The following is a 26323-nucleotide window of genomic DNA, read 5'->3' as shown; positions in this document are numbered from 1 at the left end:
TATCCGATGTTGCTGAAATTTTGTATAACGGCTTCTCTCATGACCTTCAACACACATTTCTAATATGGTTTAGATCGATCTATAGCCTGATACAGCTCCCATATAAACCGATCTCCCATGCTTCTTGAGCCCCTACAAGGCGCAATTCTTATCCGAAACGACTGAAATATTACCCAATAACTTCTATCAAATTCTCTTCACTTATGGTTCGAATCGGACTATAACTTGATCTGCAATAGCATAACAATTCTTATTCATTATTCCTTGTTTGCCTAAAAAAAGATACCGCGCAAAGAACTCGACAAATGCCATCCGTACACCTTAACACCTTCTTACTTGTTTTATCTGCTCGCGTGTATAGCTCTTCGTGGTAGCTGATGCCATCCACTTTGTCTTATTTCTATTTACTGTGAGTAGTGTGTCATGCCTATTCACACCAGCATCTCTATAATCTTCTCCCGCGGGATATAAAGGAGAACGATAAGCTATCTCCCTGTTTGAAACCTCGTTTGGTATTGAGTTTCTTTCTGAAACCTTCTTCTCGTATTTTAAAAATTTAATATACCACTTGTATACACATTTTAATGTCAAGCTTGTTATAAACTAGGATCAAAAATCCTTCAATGAACAAAAATCCTTGTTCAATAAAGTAATACAAAATTCACAATGGAGAGATTTCGAATAAATTTTTCTAATCCAAGTATGCCGTAATTCGGCTCCACGTCTAAAGCTGGGTTGATCCAATTATTTCGTTGGCTTTAGATCACTGATGGACACTCGCGTGGGCGAGCTGATGCATACGCCTTATGAGTGTGTGGTCTTCGGTCTAAATGATTAAGCTGGCAACCCATCGGCTCCTGCTGCCTTGTTGTTTTTCAAATGGGTTACTGCAACGTGGACCTCATTCTGACTATAACATCATCAAACATCCGTTTTTACATTTCAATGTGTACAACCTTCAGGGTTGCCAAATTTGACGAATGATATAACAAATACATGTCGTCTGATAATACATTATGTATAGGTTTATTTGACAGATTTCCTTTATAGAACTGTCAACTAAACATATTTTAAGGCTTCCTTAAGTTTAGTTTGTATTTATCTTGACTTTGAAAAAAGTTACCTTTTTGCTCATTTTCGAATTTATTGGCAACCCTTGTCATTTTTACTAGCATTCCTCCAATAAAAAAATACTTAATATCTGATTATGTTAAGTATTCTTTTAAACGCATAAAGAATTCTACATGTATATTCCCCCAACAGGTATTACCACCGTTATGTCCTTGGCAACGTTTTAATTGTTTAAGTTTTGTTTAGTTGTCTAAAACTGCTGGCAAAATTCAATATTGTATTTGTAGTTGTTTTTTTTTATTTGTTTGCTTAGATTCTGTTTAATAGACTGGCTGTGATATTAAATTGTCATACACACACACTCTCAAGCTTATGGTAGGGTGGGGTGGTGGATGTGTCATTTCACCTCTCTTGTTACTTACCCTAAGGTAACTTATTGAGGGTCATATAACATATTGAATAATGATGTATAGTGGTTGCCATTATTTGTAGCTGCATTTGTTTTGGGAATTGATTCGTAGGGAGGGTGGAGTCAGCCCATGGGCTCACTGTGTTCCACATGGTCGTTAAGTGTTGTTTTAGCATTTTTTGCTTAGTGGTATAGTTTACATATCATTCGAAAGCTGCGGCATTGCCATTACCGCACCTTTATTTTTTGGGTTAGGGTGGCACTCTCTGGCATGCCTGATGATGATGGCAGCGGCGCAGCAGTGCACAAGTGGATTTTATATGTCACTCGCTCTTTTTGTTTAGTTTTCTTTTGCCTTGTGCAAAAACAAATTGAATTTGTTACATTCTAAATGGGAGAATGTGTGTAGTTTTTTTTATTTTTTGGCGGGGTCTGTGCTTTTATTTAATCTGAAAGGTATTGAGTTTAATGTCATTCATGGTATTTGGTTAGTTTTGTTATTTAGAATTATTCAACTGTGTATAATGCCACTAATATTCAAGTGTGAATGCAGAATTTGGCGGCTATAAATTCACACAAAGACGATGTGTGTTAGTGGCTGATGCGGTCACACCAGCCAGCCCATGGGAGGCACTCACAGAAAAGTTTGAATTATATCCATTTATAGAAATGCCAGGGAGTAATGTAAAAACCAAAAGTTGTTGGATTGCACATAGCCACAACTACAGGGTTGCTGACACGAGGTGTTACCACTTTAAACAACCACATTTGTTTTGTGTGAACATATTTTTTATTGATTCAACTGACAAAATTGTGTGGAAGTAATATTTATTTCGTATGACCATGTTTTGCCTTGACTATTACTCTGAGTCGGTCAAAAAAGCGAGTTGCTTGACGAGAAATATTCCCAATTGAGCAATTCTTAAACTCCCAAAATGATCGCAGCGTTTAACCGAGCGCACGTGTGGGAAATTGAGCCTACAAACGTTTACTCGAAGAAATTTTTCATCTCAAGTGATGGTAGCCGTGACCGCGAAATGTTTGCTTGCGTCAAGGCTCCAAAGCAGCTTCCAAAATGTTTTCTCATAATAGGTCACATTTCCTTGGACGCCAGGCTCGATGAAAGAATTGTGGAGCGGTCATTGGAGCTCACAGCTGCCTATACCATCACTTTAGATGGAAAACTACTTCGGGTGGCCGTTCGTAGTCTGAAATTTTCCTACGTGTGCTCGGTTCAGAAATCACAATCAATCATTTTGGGAGTGTAGTAGTATTGCTCAATTGGGAACATTTTTCTAGGCTGAAAACATATGTTCGTCCAAACGCTGAAACTCCTTTGCTCCTTCAAGTCAAACATTTTCTTTGCTTTGATGTAAGACCGTGTACCTGTAGGCTGATTTCTGTAGGCCACCGTAGCGCAGAGGTTAGCATGTCCATCTATGACGCTGAAAGCCTGAGTTCGAATCCTGGCGAGACCATCAGAAAAAATTTTCAGCGGTGGTTTTTCCCCTCCTAATGCTGGCAACATTTGTTAGGTACTTTGCCATGCAAAACTTCTCTCCAAAGAAGTGTGGCATTCGGACTCGGCTATCGGCTATCTGAATCGGACTGCACTCATTAATATGTGAGAAGTTTGCCCCTGTTCCTTAGTGGAATGTTCGTGGGGAAAATTTGCAAAATTTGGTCATTTCTGGTTTGACAGATATACCAGTGTAAATTTGACCACACTTCGTATCGGATACCGTGGGTGATCCTAGATCTATACTTCAAGGAGCAAAAAACGGAATGACGAGTTTTATATCTCCAAGATTCCTATCGAAGTGTGTATGAAAATTTATCGCAAAAAATAAAAGACTAATGTGTCCTCATTCAAACTGAAACTTTATATTTCAATTTTCCAGAGGACAAAAATTAGCAAGAATTTAAATTTTCTTAAAGTGTGGTTTTTCCCCAAGCTAGTACTTTTTGTTGTGTATGCAATACAGAATAATGCTTTTTGATTAAGTGCCATTGCTTTAACCACAGATAATAAAATTATTGCGAAATAAAAAGCAATTAATTTTGTTTGAAAAACTTTGTGGTGAGGTGCAAAATACATGGTTAAACTTTGCATTTTTTTTGTATTCAAATGTTTCGTCGAAATCTATTTTCCCCTATAAAATGTACACATTTTAAAAAGTTTTTGTCATAGTAGTAAATTAGTACACGCTAGGCAGTTCCTTAATTTCTTGAATAACGCCTCTTGTAAAAATGAAGTGAAAATTTATAGTGAAAATCAAGGCATTGTGAAAGTGGTAATTTCTGTTTTCTTAATTGCTGATGATAATTTTAAATTATTTTGAGACAATTTTTTCCCAGTAAATTGCAAAAATACCCAAAAATCATTTAGATCCATTCATAAGTGTAAAGCCTCCATTAGAAATGCATTTGTAGTCAAAATGCTTACAAATAATAACTTGTTAGTCTTAAGAATGTGATAAACGGCACTTTTGTTCATAATCTTGTTTGCTTAGTTTTTCTTTTTATAGGTTCTCTGATGTAATTTAATTTATTATAACATTTTTTAATCTTATCTAATGGAATTATCTAAATTTGTCAAGTATTAAGGTTTCCTTTTGATAACTTGTTACCAAGTAGCGCTATGTAACAACATTTTCTAGATCTAACAAAAAAACTACGTTTCTGTAAAATTGATTGGAGTGGTTCTATGTGTATGGTAGTTTGTGACAATGCCTTTTAAAGTCTGCTGTTAACTTTTCGAATCTCTTTTTTATTGACATTTAAGTTAGTATGAGTGTTTGTGTGTAGGTCGAAGAAATAATAACCTACAGCATAAATACATATGTTGCCCAATTCAGAGTAGACATATTGGCGCCGCTCTTTCTATATAACATAATTGAGAGTATAAGAAGCGCCGCATTGCGGGGCACATTGCCAAAACTTATTGAGTGATAAAATAAAGAGGGATTTTTTCTTTCTTTTGAGAGTTCTCCCTTGATAATTTAAATGATTTTTTTTTTACAAAAACATGTGTTGAGCTAGTCAACAGTAGCAGTAGCTAACGCTATTTTCATAAGTATATATATATACATAATATATGTTGTAAACATATGTACAATGCGACGTCTAGATATTGTCAAGAGCATAAAGAGAAATACGAAAAGTGTATGTGCGTGTGTGATACACTCGTGTGATGTGATGGTTGCCATACAGTCAATGTGCTTGCTGTGCTCTCTGCTCTTCTCATTTTGGTTAAGCTAAAATATCCATTGTTTGTTGTTGCCTTATAATACAGAGTACGGGTGTATTTAAAAAGCCTGGAAATGTATCATCATATCGTCCTTGTGTCGTTTTTATAATGAGTTGAGTAAGTTGCCAACCTAAAAGGAGTGGTGTTGCCATCAGAGTTAAGTTGAGCCTTCTCATATTGCTATTCGCCACAGAGATACATTTATTAATTCCTTTTAATACTTGAATTGATTCGCTAAGAGACTGGAGAACGACAGTGCGCTTGCTGATGAATTTTCCTTTTGGCCACCAACCACGTTGGCGAAGTTGAAACACTTTACTCTCTCTCTCCTTTTCATCTCGCACTCTCTTTCTGTTCTACATTCTCTCGAGCAGGCGAATTTTCTCAGGGCTTATTGTTTGCGCTGCCAATAAAGTTATTATAATGTGATGGGTGGTGGAAAAGTTTGTGGCGGCAGCGACGTCGCCGACAACATGGGTTGTGCAACTTTTTCTCTAAATATGCTGCAAGTCTTGTCTGAACCGTTGGTCTATTAACACAAAATTCTCGCATAAAAAAGAAACTATAGTTAAAACAAAAAATATACATACATATATATACATTTTTAATTGTTCTAGAAAAACTACTTAAGAAATTTGAAGTTCTGAAAAAGGCAAAGAAAATATTTAAAAAAAAAATTAAAGTGGCAACAAACAAAAACCATACATTCCGTCTTTATTATAAATAACATTAATATTAGTTAGTCTAAATTCATAAAACCCAAAAAAAGGAGAGAGAAAAAAAAACATTTTTGAAATGTTTAACTAAACTTTAAGAAACAGAAAAAATAATAAAAAGAAACAATAAACTTCTTAATGGTGCTAAAGAATTAAAAGAAATTGCACAAAAAGTAATAAAGAAAAGGTAAAAATTTATATTCTATTCTTGAAAAGAAAAAAAAAATTAATAAAAAGCAATAAATTTAATGAATTAAAAAAAAATGGGATTAACTCATAGATAACAGCATTTGAGAATGCACAGGTTAGAAAAAATCAAATAGAGGATTTTTTTAAGCAACAAACAAAAATTGTTCTTTAATCGAAAATTATTAGTCCTTTAACTGAGCATTGTTGGAAAATTCTAACAAAGTCATCATCAAGCTGCTTCTAAAAACTAACCTAGACATGTTGAAAATGTTTATGTATTGCCTGCGTTTGGATTTTGGGGATGATTTGGTTAATTAATTTTTTTTTCTTTCATTCAACTTCATCGGCAGGTTATTCATGTCTTGGTTATTTATTTTCTGTAGTATTCTATTTACTGTCGACACATTTTTCATTTTCTTCATTATACACGCATAAGCCAAGAACAAAAAGCAAATTTTCTTTGTCACGATGATGATGATGATGGTGGTGGAAAATGTCTTGAGACATTTTCATGGGGTTTTTCACGTTTCATCATCATTTATTCTTTGTTGTTGCCAAGGGGCGAAGAAAACGCGAAGAATGAAATATAAATTTACAACACCAGCAGCAGCAACAATAACAACAACTAGAACAAAAACAAAAGTAAAAACGCATAATACGCCCACTTTTGTTTTTTATAGCATAGAATAAAACTTAGTTTCTATATGTATGTACGTGCCATCATGCCTGGACGAAGATGTATGGTTATGGTTGATGATGATATGCATACACTCAGAAAAAAAGGGAGAGCAGAAAACGGAAGAGGGAGAGAGCAAAAAATCCGTGTGGATTTAAAGTTTAGAAAGGGATATGCAGTTTTGAATGCAGATTTAGAATATTAAAACATTGAAAAGGGAATATTAGAAACACAGAAACATGTGATAAGTAACAAAAAATATTTGAGAATATTAAAGCCTACGGTAAAAAAAATATATCTAAATACAAGTACAAGAAAAAACAATTAAGCAAAAAATGAAAAAAATTGAAAACATGAAAAATACATTAAAATAAAGTAACACACAATAAAAACAATTATATTTAGCTAAGTTCGGCTTGACCGAATCTTATATACCCTAGATCATGGATCGCTTTTGTCAAGCCCTCTTGTACGGCATTTCTTGCAAATTGCAAATTTTTCTCATGTACATTCCACTAAGGAACAGGGGCAAACTTCTCACATATCAATGAGTGCAGTCCGATTCAAGTTTAAGCTCAATGATATGGGGCCTCCTTTTTATAGCCGAGACCGAACGGCGTGCCACAGTGCGACACCTCTTTGGAGAGAAGTTTTTACATGGCATAGTACCTCACAAATGTTGCCAGCACAAGGAGGGGATAACTAACGCTTTTTCTGGTGTTCTCGCAAGGATTCGATCCCAGGGGTTAAGCGTCATAGGCGGACATGCTAACCTCTGCTGGCAAAACAACTGATAACTTTTTGATGTCATGATTTGAGTTGAAGGTTCTACTATCCAAAAATCCCATTCATGATGCAAAAGCTTTTGGCTTGTATACCATTTGTATGAGGTCTTGCATTACCCTGGTGCATCAATTCTGGGGCCGGATTACGCGTATGTGATCGAGTGCGTTTTCGTTTCGAATAAAATTTCATCTCGTATTAAATGAATGTATACAGATTTTAATGTTTTTTTTTTTATAAATTATGATCGATTTAAACATTTGCGTTCTTAAATTTCCAAACTTCTCGTCCAATAAAGATATACATAATTCACAATAGAAAGATTTCAAATGATTTTACTCGTTCACGTATGCGGTAATTAGGCCCTGGTTTCTACTGTTTGAGCGCAATACTCAATCCATCCAGCCTCAAAACAAACGATGCCCTTAAGCCCTACGTTTTTCTATGTCAAGCTTTGATTTTAATTCTAGACGTTTTTTACGTGCTTCGGCTATCTATAAAGACAATTTGAAACAACTGTTTTAATTTAAATTTTATTTTGCCATTCACAATAGAGGATATCTGCGTGTGACCACACCTTGTGAAAAACATTTCAAGGTAATCCTGACGTTTCAAATAAAATTTCATCTCGTATTAAATGAATGTAATACCACTTGTATAAACATTTTAATGTTTTCTTTTTTCATAAATTATGATCGATTTAAACATTTGCGTTCTTACATTTCAAAACTTCTCGCCCAATAGGGATATACATAATTCACAATAGAAAGATTTCAAATGATTTTACTCGTTCACGTATGCGGTAATTCGGCCCCTGGTTTCTACTGTTTGAGAGCAATACTCAATCTATCCAGCCTCAAAATAAACGATGCCCTTAAGCCCTACGTTTTTCTATGTCAAGCTTCGATATTAATTCTATACGTTTTTTACGTGCTTCGCCTATCTATAAAGACAATTTGCAACAAATGTTTTAATTTTATTTTATCCATTCACAATAGAGGATTTCTGCGGATGGCCACACTTATTTGTGAAAAACATATCATGTTAATAGTGGAGACAGATATTCTACATATGCTTGCTCTGGCAATTTATCAAGAAATTCGTTGTCCTGGATAGATTTAGTCCAATCAAAAAATACATACAATCCTGACGACAGATAGATGTCATTTTCATACAAATCTCATTGCACTGCACTCTATAGTACTAAAATAAAACACAGGTTTTATCCACATACGCCTTAAGAGCCCTTTAATGGTGTGGTTCATTTTTAAGATCAAATTTGCCGAAACGTAATGTTACAAAATAATTTTGTCATTGACGTTCGGTCAACACAGAATTATCCTTCTGATAATAAACAGTAAAATATAATAAAAATGCTATTTTCCATTTCCATCTTTCATAGGACATCAAACAACAACAAACTTTTAAAACCATTCGCAAAAAAAAATTGTTTTTTTTTTTTAATTTGTTAAGGAATCTATGATAAAAATGTCACTTGAAAAGTGATATAACTCAAAAAATGCCAAGCGATAAGCCGACATACAATTTTCTTAATTTTTGGCAGTACTTGGCATTGAGGATGTCTACTTGTTCTCTTTTTTACATTTATTCTTTGATCATGTTTTCTCCTATTTGATGACATTTTCAATCGTCAGATCTGACATCCATTTTGTGTTTTCGCAAGTGAATCCTGATCGACAAGACGATATCGATAAAATCCTCCAAACATGCATTGTATGAAGGATTTGATGGCCTCTTTATATAATTTAGCGAAAAACTTAAATAATAAAAATAATATATTTTTCTTGGGTGTAAATTATTTTCGTGTGTATATCATACAGCAAATCATTTTATTACTTGGAAGAGGAGGACCAAAGGATGGTGGAATATATACCACCACTACGTGGAGAAAAAACAATTTAACATAAATTTATAACAATATATGTAAACACATACATATATACATCTTCTTATTTACACATAATGTGTATGAGGCTATCTATATAAATCAACTGCTTTAAACACATATTACACATCCCATAAATGTATCCATACATTCCTGTGTATCTTGTCGTTTGTCAGTTGGAGCAGTATTCAAACTCCAATGGGGTGGGATGATGTGGGGAAAGAAAGAATGGGAGGCACAGAAGCCAGAGGGATTTAAAAAACCTATTTTTGTAGATGTCATAGATGGAGGCGGCAGGCAGTTAGCTAGCCATTCAGCCAGCCATCCATCCATCCATCTATCTATCTATTCATCCAATATAGAACGCGCACACATTTAACATGCTGCCAGTAGAACCCAACAAGTGGGCTTTTCTTGCATGGAGTCTATGTATGGATGTTTAGTGTGGGCGAATTACATTTTCTCTCCTCTCTATGCATAGAGCATTTAAACTGCGTGGTATAATGACTATACGGTGTTATCATAATTTCCTTTTCCAAATACATTTTCTCATTTGGTTGGCATTTATAAAAGTGTTGGTGGTTGTTGGCTGATGAGTTTGTGGTTTTCACAAATATGTGAACTTTTAGGATAACGATATCATCTTGGGAAATGTGCATGATTTTCTTAATATTTACATTCATGGTTCATGTATGGGCGCAGGAAGAAAACATTTTGATTTTTGGTTGGCCCATTTTCTCTAATGCTGCCAGTGACTCATCGTATACAGAATGCAGTTCTTTCAATTTACAGATATATTTTTAATTAGTTTATATTAGAATAATATAGGCCGTATGGGAGAGAGTGTCAAAAAATATGTTCTATTAATTTGTCTCTAGGCTATGAAAAAATTTTATTGTTTTTTATGAAGAAAAAAAAAAAAAACACAGCGATGATCTTGTACATATAAGCAAAAATATTATGGTTTGAAACATATTATTTTATTTAATTTTCAAAATTCAAGGAATCATTCAAAGTTTTTCATATTGATGGCATTTATTTAGAGTGGAAACATGTAAACTAACCGATTGCCATTGAAGCTCGATTAATTGTTGTTTGATCGATTTATCGTTTATTCACATGCTACGAACTTCACATATCGTTCAGGATTCACTTAATAAGGTTGTGTCAAGCGATCAACCAACATAATTTTTTACCCTTCACCATAGGATAGTCGTATACTAATTTCGTCATTCTGTTCGTAACACCTCGAAATATGCGTCTGAGACCCCATAAAGTATATATATTCTTGATCGTTATATAATTTTAAGTCGATCTAGCCATGTCCGTCCGTCTGTCTGTCGAAAGCACGCTAACTTTCGAAGGAGTAAAGCTAGCCGCTTGAAATTTTGCACAAATACTTTTTATTAGTGTAGGTCGGTTTGGATTGTAAATGGCCCATGTTTTGATATAGCTGCCATATAAAGCGATCTTAGGTCTTGATTTCTTGAGCCCCTAGAGGGCGCAATTCTCGTCCGATTTGATTGAAATATTGCATGTGGTATTTTGGTATCACTTCCAATAATTGCGCTAAGTATGGTTCAAATCGGTTCATACTCTGGTATAGTTGTCATATAAACCGATCTTGGGTCTTGATTTCTTGAGCCAATAGAGCGCGCAATTTGGTTGAAAGTTTGCATGAGGTGCTTTGTTATGACTTCCAATAACTGTGCTAAGTATGGCGCAAATCGGTACATAACCTGATATAGCTGCCTTTTAAACCGATCTGGGACCTTGACTTTTTGAGCATCTAGAGGACGCAATTGGCATCCGATTTGGCAGAAACGGATTTGTACAACGGCCTCTCTCATGACTTTAAACATACGTGTCTAATATGGTCTGAATCGATAAATAGCTCCCATATAAACCTATCGCCCGATTTTGCTTCTTGAGCCCCTATAAGGCGCAGTTTTTATCCGAATGAACTGAAATATTACGCAATGACTTCTACAATGTTAAGCATTCATTTATAGTCGAATCGGACTATAACTTGATATAGCTCCAATAGCATAACAGTTCTTATTCAATATTCTTTGTTTGCCTAAAAAGAAATACCGCGCACAGAACTCAACAAATGCAATCCATGGTAGAGGGTATATAAGATTCGTCCCGGCCGAACTTGGCACGCTCTTACTTTTTTTTAAATTTTTTTTTTTTATTTTTGACAGTACTTGGATATGTATAAAGATGTATGTCTACTTCTCTTATCTTTTTTACATTCATTCTCTGTTTACGTTTTCTCCTATTTGTGAGGCGTTTAATTGGCAACCTTATGTTCATGGGGTCTTTCCATTTTCGGTTTTCAGCAAGTGACATAAGCTTCTATTATTCCGTCATGCATGCCGTTGGAAACTTTCCTGAAAAGTCCGAGCAAAACAGCGAGGTCACTCCCATGAAAAACTGTCATTCGTTCGGTTTGTTTAAATCAGTGGTTTCCTCACTATATACATAATCAGCTGATTTTGTTATACCAACGTAGGGGTAGTTGTTAACGTCATAGCTAGTTTCAAAAGTCAACGCATTTATTACCTTGAATTAATGACAAAAAATCGTTTTAGTAATCGCAGCATGGAAATTATGATTTCACTTTTTATAGGTATTATGTACAAAGTGACGGTATAATTAATAATTATTTCCATTAAATTTGCATATAGCGAAACAAATATTCATAAAAATATATTCTCAAGGCAAGGAAATGTATAAAAACTTCACTAGATCAATGTCTTTTCCGATGTGGTCAGACTATATATGAAGATAAATTGGCGGAAGCAAAGTCGATTTAATAAAAATATTTAATGGCAAAGTGTACTATAAATATTTAGTTTAAAAAGAAATATGGAAAGCATTTATAGATATATATTGAATGTTAATTGATTTTAATTACTGTTAATTCAAAAGCTTTTAATTTTTTCAATGTTGTTTGTCTTGAAAACATCCATTTTACTTGGTGTTATTAGAGTTCATGAGAGAAAAGGAATTGCTATGCAGGCAAAACCAGTATCGGTAACTCCTTTTTGTCTTTCTTATGTTCTTCAGTTCGCTTCTTCAATAATAAAGGGTTCTAAAACGAATGAACTATAATGTTTCTTATTGGTAACAAACATTCTTCAGCTGAGCCACATTTTATCCACCATTTTCCATTGTTCGCCAGTATTTTGATGTATTGCTTGCCACATTAGGATGAGACGGCAATGTGTTTATGACATTATTTGTATGATATAAAACCCCGATTACACTGCCATAAATATGTTTTAAATAAATAATGTTTTTTTGTTGAAGTATTTCACTACCAAAAACAGAGTACCCTGCTTAAGCCAGCGATTTGCTAATATAGCATTAAACCTCGTTTACACTGCTTTTTAAATCCGGATTTAAGGCTCTCGTCAGCTGATTTTATAAAGGGAAAATAGATGATCGAGCCATTAAATCCGGATTTAAAGAGCAATGTAAATGAGGATTTAAAGAGCAATGTAAATGACGCTTTACTAGCAAATCGCTGGCTTAAGCAGGGTACTCTGTTTTAGTTGTGAAAAACTTAAAAAAAAAACATTTATTTAAACATTTATGGCAAATTTTCTGCACTAACACATCCTGTCATCATATTACACTAGAATTGATTGTGTCTAATTGCTACTTTTAAGACATTACCCAAAAAAAATTAATTTTACACATATTTTTCGTTAAAATTTTTTTTTATGGAGTTGTTCATATGAAATGCTAAAAAGAGTAGTGGCAACATTTCAGAGTCATTTTGAAAGAAAGAAAGAGAAAAGGCGAAAGAGAGTGATTGGTGAATGAAGAGACATAAACAGCTCACTAAACAAACTGAACTGACTGGACGATCAAGTGAATGAACTAGTTCTGCGAAATGAAGTGTGCAGTCATTGTAAAAAGCAAAGTGTCTAACGCTTTCGATTTTCTGTTTTTTTTCTTAAGACAATGCATGTATTTGTTTACCCAAAATTCAAAATATGATAAATTGATCGCTTGGTAATTTTGAAAACATAAAATTAAAACTTGTACACGTTATTTTTATTCTTCAAGGTGATAGTAAGAGGCACCATTAAGTGGCCGCAGGTGTTGGTAGACAAGTAGCAGTTTTGGTGGTATATAATTAAAGCTATTTTAACAACTCTATGTTTGCCCCTGCAAAATTGGTTTGCAAAATTTGCAATATGCAATGTTTTGAGGGATCTTGTGAGGGGTATAGAGTGTAGCACAATAACTTTTCGCATAAAACTAATTCCTCAAAATTTTATTTTAATTCTATGAAATTTTCTTTATATCACTTCTCAATTCGTAAAAAAATATTGTTTGGAAAAAAGCAACACTTCCTCTTCTTATAAATATAGCATATGTACATACACATATATAAATATGTTTGTATGAGTCAATATATCACTTTCAGAGAATAATGCACATTATTCTTGTGCTAATATTGAAATATTACAACAATAACTAATACATATATCGTTGTGTGTTTGCATTCATAGGCGGCCAACAAACAAAGGAGAATATAATTGTGCACATATTTTTAACATACACATGTCAATTCATTTTGAAATACGGTTTACTCTTTAGCAGGGGGGGCGGAGTCGGGGTAATATTAAACATGCGCTGCCTTGAACTCTAGAAAATGCGCCACGCCAGTGAAATATGAATAATATGTATGTACATACTCATATATCCATCCATTTGACTTGACTTACCCCACCCACCTACCGCCACCTTATGGCAGGCAACGAACATGGTTTGCTGCCATATAACCAAGTTAGCAGAAATGTACAAGTACAAATATGCACAATAACAATAATTTTAGGCATCCTATTTGCATTTACACATATCATGTATACCGTTCATACACTTATTTTTTATTTGTTGTTAATTTTGGTTCTGTTATTTTCTTTTGTATGAATCCAATGGGTTTTCAACTTCCTGTGAGGTATAGCTCCGTACAGCGGTCAAAAAAAGTATTCATCATTCAATGTTTTTTTTTTAATAAGTCTACAAAAGACAATTGGAATAAAAACATATTAAACTAATGATGCAGTAGTGCTTGTGTGATATATATGTACACAATTTCATTGTTTTTAAAGAAAAAATAGTATTTATTGGAACAAAAAGGGCCATTTTACAGCTGAACACAAAAAATTAAACAAAAAAAGTATTCATCATTGCAAAAAAACAAAAAAATAAATAACATAATTTAAAAAAATTAATACTTTGTTATTCGACCACCGCGTCTTATAACTTCTTTTAAACGGTTTGACATCGATTGGACTAATTTAGCGGTTATATTTTGGTCTATATTAGTCCATTCCTCCATTATCACCTGTTGCATTTGACTCTTGCTCGAAAAATTGCGCGTTCTCAATTTGCGTTCGAGATGTTCCCAAAAATGTTCAATTGGGTTCAAGTCGGGACTTTGAGGAGGAGTTTTAATGACTTTGGGGCAGTTATACAGCATCCACATCTTGGTATTTAAAGCAGAATGTTTGGGGTCATTATCTTGATAATATTGAAAGTTATTACCAAGCCCAAGTTTTACAGCACTATCTTTTAAATTCCTCTTTAAAATGTCAATGTAATACTTATGATCCATTACTCCATTAATAATTTCAAGATTTCCCGCTCCTGAAGCCGCCATACACCCCCAAACCATTAAACCACCTCCACCATGTTTTACAGTAGCAACTGTGTTTCGTTCTTCAAGCTCTGTATTTGGTTTTCTGTACACTATATTTTCAATGAAATTAAATATTTGCTGTCAAGGGCAAAGCCTCCTTTACTAAATAAAACAGAAAAGGGGGATTCCCAAATAATATGTATTTGAATTTGACTTTGATGATAGCACATCAATGATGAATACTTTTTTTGTTCTGTTTTTGGTGTTATTATATAAAATTGCATTTTTTGCGCTAATTAAATTTATTTTTTGAATTTATTTTAAAACATATTACGAAAAATAAACTATTGCATAAAACTGCATTATTTGTTTACTTTAAATTTTCTTCAATTACCCAAAATAAGTGAATTTATTATCAATTTTGCTAATGATGAATACTTTTTTTGACCGCTGTATGTGCATGTGAATATGATTTCTTATTTTCTTTCCTTCTCAAAGAAAATAAAGAACACAACTAATGACATGCATACTAAATGCTCTAATTGACAATTTATGAGGGTATATTGCACAAACAAACAACCTCCTACATTAGCAAGGAAGTGGTAGGTGGTGGTGGTGAGATTATGGGGAAATGGAAAAGAGCGAGAGAGAGAGAGAGAGTAAGACTATAAAAAGCCTTCACATTCATAATTTGAGACATGTAGTTGTGCCGTCTTAAGGTCGCTATTCACAATAGTACGTGAATACCGTTAAATATGATCAATTTTAAATTACTTCATAATGAGATCTTATTATTCTATTCCCTCATAGGGCTGCTGCATTATAATGCATTCCAATTTTAGCAAAAATTGCTTTTTCCAACTACAACGTCGTTGCTGATGAGCAAGCAAGAAATAAAAAATACCAATTTGAAAAATACCGTATGACTCACCACATGATTATGAGGTTGATGGTATTTTTTTTTTGTTGTTTCCCATTGGAGAGATACATTCACTGAAAGCAAAGAGAAAATCACATTAAAACAATTGATGGTAGTTTACGTGTACTAGCTGGGATATGTTAATTTTTTTAGGTATACTTAAGAGACTAATTGTCCTTAATGACTTTGTGTACGAACATGCAAACTAAATAGGTAGCCTCAAACATAATATCCTCAAGGTTAAATGGTCATAAAAAACGATGCCTTCTTAGAAAACTAGTTGCATTAATGAGAAAAAGCTTAAGTGCACTCGGCCAAGGTGGAACATGTAATTTACTAGGCACTTCTGGAAATAATTAAAAACTAAGGAAAGTATTTCTTTAACGATCAATTAAATTATTTGGTGCTCAAGTTTTCATTCAAATTGCTAAATTTTTCAGACAAAAAAAAATTGTAAAAATTCTTGGTATTTCATTCATTTTAAATTATTGATTTTTAAAAATTGACGTTCAATAGTTTTTATTTTGATTTATTTTTTATTTTATATATATTTTTTTTATTTATTATTATTTTTTTATTTATAACAAATATTTGACTTTATTAATATTTTACATTTTATTCATTTTAAATATGTCGTGATGTCCAGTTTTTTAATGAATTAAGAAAATAATGCTAATGTAAGCATATGTATGTAAAGACTATAAGCGTAAGAAATAGAACAAAATATTTTAGATGCGTCTCTTGTTAATAGATGTCACTAAATAAATTCTTGAAAAAGTCAAAAAACGTCCAGAAACTTATAAAATAAACTTGTTTTATTTGGATTTTGGTACATATTGGCCCTAACAACCCGCAAAAATCACGTACGAAATTAAAATAAAATTTGTGAGTCCTGCCGAGAACATTAGAAAATGCGGTGGTTATCCCCTCCTAATGCTGGCGACATTTAAGAGGTAATATGACAAGTAAAAACTTCCCCCAAAAGGGGTGTCCCACTGCTGCACGCTCTTTGGACTCGGATTTATAAAGGAGGCCTCTTATCATTGAGCTTTAACTTGAATCGTCGGACAGCACTCATTGATATGTGAGAAGTTTGCCCCTGTTCCTCAATGGAATGTTCATGGACAAATTTGTTGTATTTTATTTATTTATTTCAATATTTATATTTTTGTTTATTTTGATGATTTTTTTTTAATTTCTGTAACTTGTTCTATCGTTTTGGCTATAGGTCCATTAAAACACGTAATAGAATTTTATTTTATTATTTCCCAATATTTCGATTGACTTTGTCAAAGCCGTTCTCAAGAGATGTAATGAGTTACAGCTCGGTTAATTGTAGTTGACAGCGCAATTGACCGAGCAGCTTCCATTACTCTTGAGAACGAACAGTTTTGACGGAGTCAACCAAAATAATTATTTTAATAACTTAAAATTTTTTACTGTTATTTTTAATTTTATTAATTTTTGATTTTATTTGTTTCTATTTATTTTTTATTTTATTTATTTTTTATTTTATTTATTTTTTATTTTATTTATTTTTTATTTTATTTATTTTTTTATTTATTTTTTATTTTATTTATTTTTTTATTTTATTTTATTTATTTTTTTATTTTATTTTATTTATTTTTTTATTTTATTTTATTTATTTTATTTGTTTTTCATTTCATTTTATTAATTTTTTTTTTCATTTTATTTATTTTTTATTTTATATATTATTTATTTTATTTATTATTTATTTTATTTATTTTTTAGTTTATTTTATTTATCTTTTATTTTATTTATTTATTTTTTAACTTTATTTATTTATTTTTTAACTTTATTTATTTATTTTTTAACTTTATTTATTTATTTTTTGACTTTATTTATTTATTTTTTAACTTTATTTATTTATTTTTAAACTTTATTTATTTATTTTTTAACTTTATTTATTTATTTTTTAACTTTATTTTATTAATATATTGTTTAATTTTTTTATATATTTTTTTATTTTCTTTTTTTTTATTTTCTTTTTTTTTATTTTCTTTTTTTTTATTTTCTTTTTTTATTTTCTTTTTTTTATTTCCTTTTTTTATTTCCTTTTTTTATTGCCTTTTTTTATTTTCTTTTTTTTTATTTTTTTTTTTAATTTATGTTTTTTTTTATTTTTTTATTGTTTTATTTTATGTTTTTTTTTTATTTTTTTTTTTATTTTTTTTTTTATTTTTTTTTTTATTTTTTTTTTAATTTATTTTTTATTTTTTTTTTAATTTATTTTTTATTTTATTTGTTTTTCTCTTCATTTTATTTATTTTTTATTTTATTTGTTTTAATGTCTGTTTATTTTTATTCTCTGTGTAGTTTGTATGCTTCATTTCATATTTATTTTTAAATTTATTTGTTCAATTTTATTTTTTTTTTTATTTCTCTTCATATGCATGTTAGGTTCAATGGCTTTATCAATATTTGTTGATGTATAAGTGACTCTTCTCTTTTAATACGTGTAGCCATTTGTACATTTCTACACCTTTTCTCTTTCTTCTTCACTTAAAAATATTGATATGTAGACATACAATAGCTTCTCTAATGGCAGTAAGTTTAGTTTGTTAATAGAAAAATTACCTCATATACATAAATCAGTTTTTCAAATAAAAAATATTTGCAAAAATAACTTTAACGCATGTGTGGTGTAGCGCATACATATATAATAACATTGAACTTGTGACTTTAAATTTTTTATGGCGACTTTGATGTGTGCGGCGAACACGACGGCAACTTCTCTGGATAGTGTATTACCATGATTGCTTGGGGGAGGGGTTTTTGATTGTAACAAACGACGTGTTAAGTGTTTAATTACTTAAATTAAATTTTAGATACAGAACATGATTAATCGGTTTAATATAGTGGCGGCATATAAATGACTATAGGTTAATCACACTAAATAACATAATTTTAAGAAAATTAAAACATTTTTGTAATAATTTATAACTAATGATTTCACTTTGTGTTTTTTTGTTTTCTTTGCAGATAGTCATACTGTGAGCGACGCATTCAGTTTTAGATTCCTTACATTATAATCTCTCTAAGCGCGTACTGTAGTCAAGAAATTTTGGGCTACCGTTTACCACCCATAAACACAAGTAACATTTTACATTTCTAAGTTAAAACAAACAAAAACACATCAAAATGTCGACAGTCGATAAAGAGGAATTGGTCCAAAAGGCAAAATTGGCCGAACAATCCGAAAGGTAAGTTTAAGGAAATCAATCAAACAAATTAAAAAGTTTAGCCAATATTATTATCTATAAATAAGAAACAAGTAGCAAATAGGGGCCTTATCCTCATTCATTTAAAGAGCTTATGGTTGTGCTATAAACCACGAAGTGCATGAGTTATAGGCCTACATTTACATAGTATTAAACAACAATGACTAACCTCATTGGCTAAGTCATATTGTGAGAATACATGAAAATGTTTCAGCCAGAACAATAGATCTTTATACCCTACACCACCACTGTGATACAGGGTATTATAACTTTTTGCATTTGTTTGCAACGCTAAATAGGAGAAAAAGTAGACCCATTGAAAATTATACCGATCGGCTTAGAATCACTTCCTGATTCGATTTATCTATGTCCGTCTGTACGTCGGTCCGTCCGTCCATGTATTCTTGTAATCAAGATACAGATCGCATTTGCTGTCCGGCTGTTACAAAATTTTTAGTTAGTTTTTTGGCCCAAGGACGAACGCCATGTGGGGGCAACCATCCTTGGCACTTATGGAAGCAGGTTGTTCCGCTTCATGCCAAACCGCTTCAAATGCCTAGGAGATGTCTAGTGCCTCGATCTTCTACCGACCTGGTGGATATTGCACCTCCACCGTTCATATAGGAATGCCAAGAGGTTACCCGTGAAGCGATTTGTGCGGCCTCTAAAAAGGACATTAGACTTAAATATTTTACGAGATGGTGATTAACTATGCTCCCCCTAACCTAGGAGAGCGCGCAAGTTATCATAATTGAGGTTATTCATAGGGTTGCTTGCCTCGCCTCCCTCACTTATAAGAGACATCCTTTTTATAGCCGGATCTAAACGTCTTGCTGCAGAGAAGTTTTCACGGCTAATTATGCTTCATAAGCCTCACAAGTGTCGCCAGCACTAGGAGAGATAACCACCGCTGACATTTTTACTGAAGTTTTAGCCTAGCATTCAGCGTCAAAGGCGGACATACTAAACTCTTGGCATCGATGGCCTCTTACTGTCTCTTGGATAATCAAAAACATTGGCGCGGGTACGCTTTTCGAGTAGAAACTTTTCACTTCTAAGAACTCTGGCACACGAAGTTCTTGCCTGTTTGCGTAGCATTTAGTACCGATATTTTTTTTCCAAACTCCCTATTTGAAATCCAAGTCGTGTAAGTCGCTTGAGTTTTTCTCTAAATGAGAAATCATTTAAAAACATTTGGGAAAAACAATGGTAGGCATATACAATAGAGCTGGCAAAATATCGATGGCACTATCGATATTTAATTTTTTGACTGAATGCCGGTTAATATTTTTCCGATGGATACTATCGCAAAAGTTAATTTTTTTGCAAAATTAAACAAAAATAAGCAATCCGACATTGAATGCATCCTCTAAGATACATTGCGCCTATAGAGGGCGCAATTTTCATCCGACTAGGCTAACATTTTATACAATGATTTCTCTCAGGACCTTCCAACTGACTTTATTTATTTTGGTTTTATTTGGTCTGTGCACTCATATTGCTTCCATATAAATCGATTTCCTGATTTTTACTTCCGATTTTCGTTTGAAATGTAAGTGATAGGAAATTAACGATAGTATCGATACTATCAATATTTATTATTAAAACTATCGAATGGTGCGATTATCGATAGTTTGCCAGCTCTAATATACAATTCAGTTCAGCGTTTTGGAGTTTATTTTTATTTATTATTATTGCATTAAGGAACAGGGGCAAATTTCTCACATATCAATGAGTGCTGTCCGATTCAAGTTTAAGCTCAATGATAAGGGCAGCCGAGTTCGGAGGGCGTGGCGCATAGTGAAACCTCTTTGAGGGAAATTTTTACTTGGCATAGTACCTCACAAATGTCGCCAGCATTAGCAGGGGCTGGCCACAATTTTTCTAATGTTCTCGCTAGGATTCGAACCCAGGCATTCAGAGTCATAGGTGGTTATGGAAACCTCTGCGCTTCGTTGGGCTCCGTGGTTATTATTATTATTTTATATTATTTTCAAATATATGTACGTATGTTTACTTTTGTAGCCCAGTGTATTATTTTATTTTTGTTCATTCCTTCTAAATTATAAAAATAATCACCATCATAAATGTTTTTTTTTTCTTTCTTTTTCACCTTCAGATACGATGACATGGCTCAAGCTATGAAATCAGTCACAGAAACCGGTGTCGAACTGTCAAATGAAGAAAGAAATTTGCTCTCAGTTGCTTACAAAAATGTTGTTGGTGCCCGCAGGTAAGTCTATAAATGGTAAAACGCAATTTGTAAAACTATCATATTTGTTTTTTTCGCCGCTCATCAGCTTAAAATGTGGATAGATTTAGAGCACACGTTAAAGAGGATTTACTCACTTGTTCAGTTCCATACATTTTCGGAATAAAAATAAAGCTAGCCGCTTGAAATTTTGCACATATACTTTTTATGAGTGTAGGTCAGTTGGGATTCTAAATGGGCCCAATTGGTCCTGGTTTTGATTTAGCTGCCATATAAACCGATATTGGGTCGTGACTTCTTGAGACTCTAGGGGGCGCAATTCTCGTCCGATTTTACTGAACTTTTGCACGTGGCGTTTTGGTATCACTTCCAACAAGTATGATTGGTATGGTTCAAACCGTTTCATAACCTGATATAGCTGCGATATAAATCGATCTTGGATTTTGACTTCTTGAGCTTTTAGAAGAAGCAATTCTTATCCGATTTGGCTGCAATTTTGCACGTGGTGTTTTGGTATCACTTTCAACAATATGGTCGGAATCGATCTAGAACCTGGTATAGGTGCCAAATAAACCGATCTTGGATCTTAACTTCTTCAGCCGCTTGAGGGCGCAATTCTTATCCGATTTCGCTGAGAATTTGCACGATGTGCTTTTTTATGACTTCCAAAAACTGTGCTAAGTGTGGCGCAAATCGGAACATAACCTGATATAGATGCCATATAAACCGAACTGGGATCTTGGCTTCTTAAGCCTCTAGATGGCGTAATTCTCATTCGACTTGGCAGAAATTTTTTACCACGGCTTCTCCCATGACCTTCAATATACGTGTCCAATATAGTCTGAATCGATCTATAGCTTGATACAGCTCCCATATAAACCGATATCCCGATTTTTCTTCTTGAGCCCCTACAAGGCTCAATTCGTATCCAAATGGACTGAAATTTTACACAATGATCTCTACAATGTTCAGCATTCTACTCATTTGTAGTCCGAATCGGTATATAAGATTCGGCTCGGCCGAACTTAGCACGCTCTTACTTGTTATAGCTTAAAATCAATTAAATGTACTGTATTGTACTTACTACTGTACTGTATTGTACTTATCCTGGCGCTGTGAGAATATCGACGCAAGGTTGCATTTTCAAATACAAAGCCACGATTGCTGCTGTTAAAATTCGTCATAGTTTACCTGTAACAGATAATATCCAAAATATTGTCATTATTTTGGTTATATGTCTTGCCTTAGTTTGAGTTTTGTATATATCTAGATGATGTTGTTGTGTGTATTTATGCCATCCATTGATTAATATGCTAATGAGCCTAAAAACTAAGGTTTGATTTCACCAAATAGTATTGTGTTTCAAACAACTATTGTTAATGATATTTGTGTTTTATTTGTGTTTCTTTTTGATTGTCTTTTGCAAGTGTAGAAAAGGTAGCCACACAAAACTCTTTGTTGTTTCATTAAGTTTATGAAATAATTCAAATGCTTCTAAGATGATTCACTCTCAATGACTCATGGCTCAACCTGAACTTTTTATTTCAACATACTTATTTGTGTACGATTTTTTTTATCGCACAGTACGAGCGATGAATGTTCAATACACAATATCTCAAATGACATTTTTAGTTTATTAGTAAACATATGAACGCATCGGAACAGTATGAAACTCAGGGAAGGGAAGTGAGAAGCGGATCTATCTCAAATCCCCCTAGCGGACAAGTGCACGGTTTAGGACCATATGAGTTTAGAAGGTAGAATCATGCAGCCAGCTGAGCACAATATTTTAAATTCTCTTTTGATATTTTAATAACGCTAAATGTCCAAATTTTTTAGGCACATCTGTGATTGGTTTCTCATAGTTAAAAGTGCATTGGATAAATATCATATACCAGACGTAAGCTAAACGATAGTTTATAACGATGTCAGCCCGATGTTCCTTAATGGGGGGAATTTACATATAAAATTTGGCATTTGCTACATTTTATACTATCTACCAAGGTATTGGTTTTTTATTATTCCAATTTCTGCATTCCCTTTGCAGCGCACGGAAATAGTGATCTAGTATATATTGGGTTGCCCAGAAAGTAACTACGGATTTTTCATATAGTCGGCGCTGACAAATTTTTTCACAGCTTGTGACTCTGTAATTGCATTCTTTCTTCTGTTAGATATCAGATGTTACTTTTAGCTTGCTTTAGAAAAAAAGTGTAAAAAAAGTATATTTGATTAAAGTTCATTCTAAGTTTTATTAAAAATGCATTTACTTTCATTTAAAAAATCCGCAATTACTTTTTGGGCAACCCAATATATTGTTTCGCTCATTCTAAGTCGACAAAACGTTCGTCCTTTTATATTTCGAAGCACAATCATATGTAAGCGCTAGAGATTATGCACAAATACTTATTTAAGAAGTTTAGATATGGCTGCCATAAAGATTTGCCTTTCTTAAACAGTGAGGGCGCATCTCGTATCCAATTAAGCAATGTGAATGAAATGGAGTCCAAAGTCCTTGGCAAGTATGGCCTGAATATGCCTATAAACAAGCAAAGCTCCCAGCTAAAACAAAATTGAATTGTGTTTTTGTGTCCATAATTCTTCTTGTGACAACAATTTTTGGCATAACTGGCTAGAACTTTAATATGTGGACAATAATTGAGAATGCGATGTACGGGCTAAGATATTAAGATTTCAATCAACTGGAATTTACAAATATCTATATTTTGTGCCCCTTTTTTTCCAAAAATATTTGCCACCTTTTGTGACCAAGTGACCATACCTTTTGAGTGTACCCTGGGGTATATTATAGTGGCACACTGCAACAAATTCACTGCACAGAATCAAATTTCACGAACAATGTTTCATTTTTATAGACAATAAAAATGTATTAATTAAAAAAATTTGCAAATTAATGACCCTTTATTGCCCGATATTTCGTAATTACAGCGAATTGCATATTCATGGGTTATTTTATACAAATATTGGGTTGCCCAAAAAGTAATTGCGGATTTTTCATATAGTTGGCGTTGACAAATTTTTTCATAGCATGTGACTCTGTAATTGCATTCTTTCTTCTGTTAGTTATCAGATGTTACTTTTAGCTTGCTTTAGAAAAAAAGTTTAAAAAAAGTATATTTGATTAAAGTTCATTCTAAGATTTATTAAATATGCATTTACTTTCTTTTAAAAAATCTGCAATTACTTTTTGGGCAAATCCATTAGAAAATTAATGGATTTACCGATTATTTCAATTGGATCCAAATTGTTACCATTTTTTATTGGTAAAATTTTTTTAATTACATTTTTCTAAATTTGTTTTCTTTATTTCTTAATTTTGTTGTTTTTTTTCAATTTTTTTTTATTTTAATTTAATATTTTTATTTTTTTAATTAACTATTATTTTTTACTTTAATTTTTTATTTTAGGTTTTTATTTTGATTTTATCGTTTGGGATTGTAAATATCGGTACATGTTTTAATTTTGATTTTTGTTTGAGGGCCCAATAACCACAGGGTTGTTTATACGACCCCTTGGATGTATCTTCTACGAAGGAATTAAGGATTTGTTCTAAGCGTTTTTCATTTCACTCTCTCAGTATGTCCTCAACTCAGCCTTTTAGATTTTCCATTCCTTTGGTGACCTTGGAGCTTTAGCCTTATTAAAGAGTTTTCTTCAAACGTTTCTAGTTAATGAAGTAGTCTCCAATTACAACATTAATTAAATTGAAATTACAGTGCCAGTGCACTTGAAAAGTTAATAAACATTCACCCTTGTATTTTTTAACGTGTTTCTATATACTTACCTCTTAGCTCAGCTTAAAGTTTTAATTTGCTTGTTTTAATTTTATTTCAGATCATCATGGAGAGTGATTTCCTCCATTGAGCAGAAAACCGAAGCCTCCGCCAGAAAACAACAACTCGCCCGCGAGTACAGAGAACGCGTGGAGAAGGAACTTAGGGAAATCTGTTACGAAGTTTTGGTAAGCTAAATATAAACTTAAAAACGATTGTTTAAGTTATAAGGGCATTAGGCATTTAATGAACAACCATTTTGTTGCGTATAAAAGAGTCTCAGGTGGTCGAGTAAAATTATCGCATCCTTCAACCTACAAACATATATACATACTTCTAAACACTTGCCATTTACTCGCTTTTATTCAAGAGTAGGTTTCATGTATACCGAAACCTACACATACAAACACTTTAGTATGATGTCGTTTGTATGAGTGGTTGTGAAATATAAAAAATCTCCTGCTGTGCAAGCAATTTTAATCCCCATCCTCCTGTTGTTCACGACCTCGTCGCGTGTTTCTTTTTTTTTTTTTGTGTAAATATGTATTCTAAAAGGATGGAGGTGCTTTATTTCCCATCATACAAACATGTATACTACAAACATATATTTAAGGACCTTGCCACCATCTTAGGCCATCCACCCATTTTATGGGTTTATAATCAATAATTCTATTTTAAAATACATGCACTAGTAGTACCTAGAATGGTGATGCCTTACCATGGCACCACAAAGGCCAGAAATTGTGGTTTTGTTTTGTCCATTTGACTGTCCAATTTTCATTTCCTATGCCATTGGTAGTGAGTTTTTTTTTGGTATCTTTTTCAAGTAAATTTGATTGTGTGGCATTTGACACATCTGTGGCAAGGAAGAATACAATTTGAAATGAAAAAAATGCGTCCGTCCTTATGTTTGCTTAAAGTAATCAGACTTTTTGGGAATATTATAAGCTATTTGTAATGCCTGAAAATAGTTCAACAATACAAAGAATCCAAAAATTTTGATTGATTTTTCCAAAGAAGCTTCAAGGCTTCGTTTATGCGTAAACCATAGAAGGGTGACGATTCAAATGATTTTCGGAGTGGATCATCTTCTCACATGAGCTAGACCTCTTAGAGGATGTATTTCGATACCCTTAACTATGTTAAGGGAGCTTTCTCATTGGTCATGTGGCGGCTACGGACACTGTCAATCCCATGGCTGCCGGTTGTACGTACCGAATTGACCCGATGGAGATCTTCATCGGCAAGGGCTGCCGCCTCAGTGTATAACACACTGTTACAACAACAACAGCAGCGGACACTGTGTTATCCTTGATACAATATCCGATGTTCCATGCAGTGTGGATTACAACCTGCCTGAGTCGCTTTTTGATAAAAATTACTGTACCTCTATTCCTGATAGAACCGATTGGAACTACGATATCCCTGGTAACGGAAGTTACATAAAACTTCTATACGGATGGTTCCAAAAACGACCAGGAGGGCTTTGGG

At 33.1% G+C, this 26323-nt stretch overlaps 1 protein-coding gene across 5 annotated transcripts in view; it reads left to right on the top strand.

Annotated features, from left to right (window-relative positions):
* LOC106085393 (14-3-3 protein zeta) overlaps positions 1-26323 on the top strand; it is a 67448-nt gene that overhangs the window by 27985 nt on the left and 13140 nt on the right. For 3 of the 5 annotated variants that reach the window (XM_059370525.1, XM_059370524.1, XM_059370523.1), the window contains exons 2-4: positions 18588-18808; positions 20946-21059; positions 24894-25020. In XM_059370525.1, coding sequence (XP_059226508.1) covers positions 18747-18808; positions 20946-21059; positions 24894-25020 — 303 coding nt within the window. In that variant the 5' untranslated portion in view covers positions 18588-18746. Of the gene's footprint in view, positions 1-3695; positions 3775-5546; positions 5634-18587; positions 18809-20945; positions 21060-24893; positions 25021-26323 lie in introns of those variants that run through there. The other 2 variants (XM_059370526.1, XM_059370527.1) reach the window with 2 other exon arrangements.

The sequence above is a fragment of the Stomoxys calcitrans genome, chromosome 5 (assembly GCF_963082655.1).
Source record: "Stomoxys calcitrans chromosome 5, idStoCalc2.1, whole genome shotgun sequence".
Taxonomy (NCBI): Eukaryota; Metazoa; Arthropoda; class Insecta; order Diptera; family Muscidae; genus Stomoxys; species Stomoxys calcitrans.
This window is presented reverse-complemented; position numbering and strand designations above follow the sequence as displayed.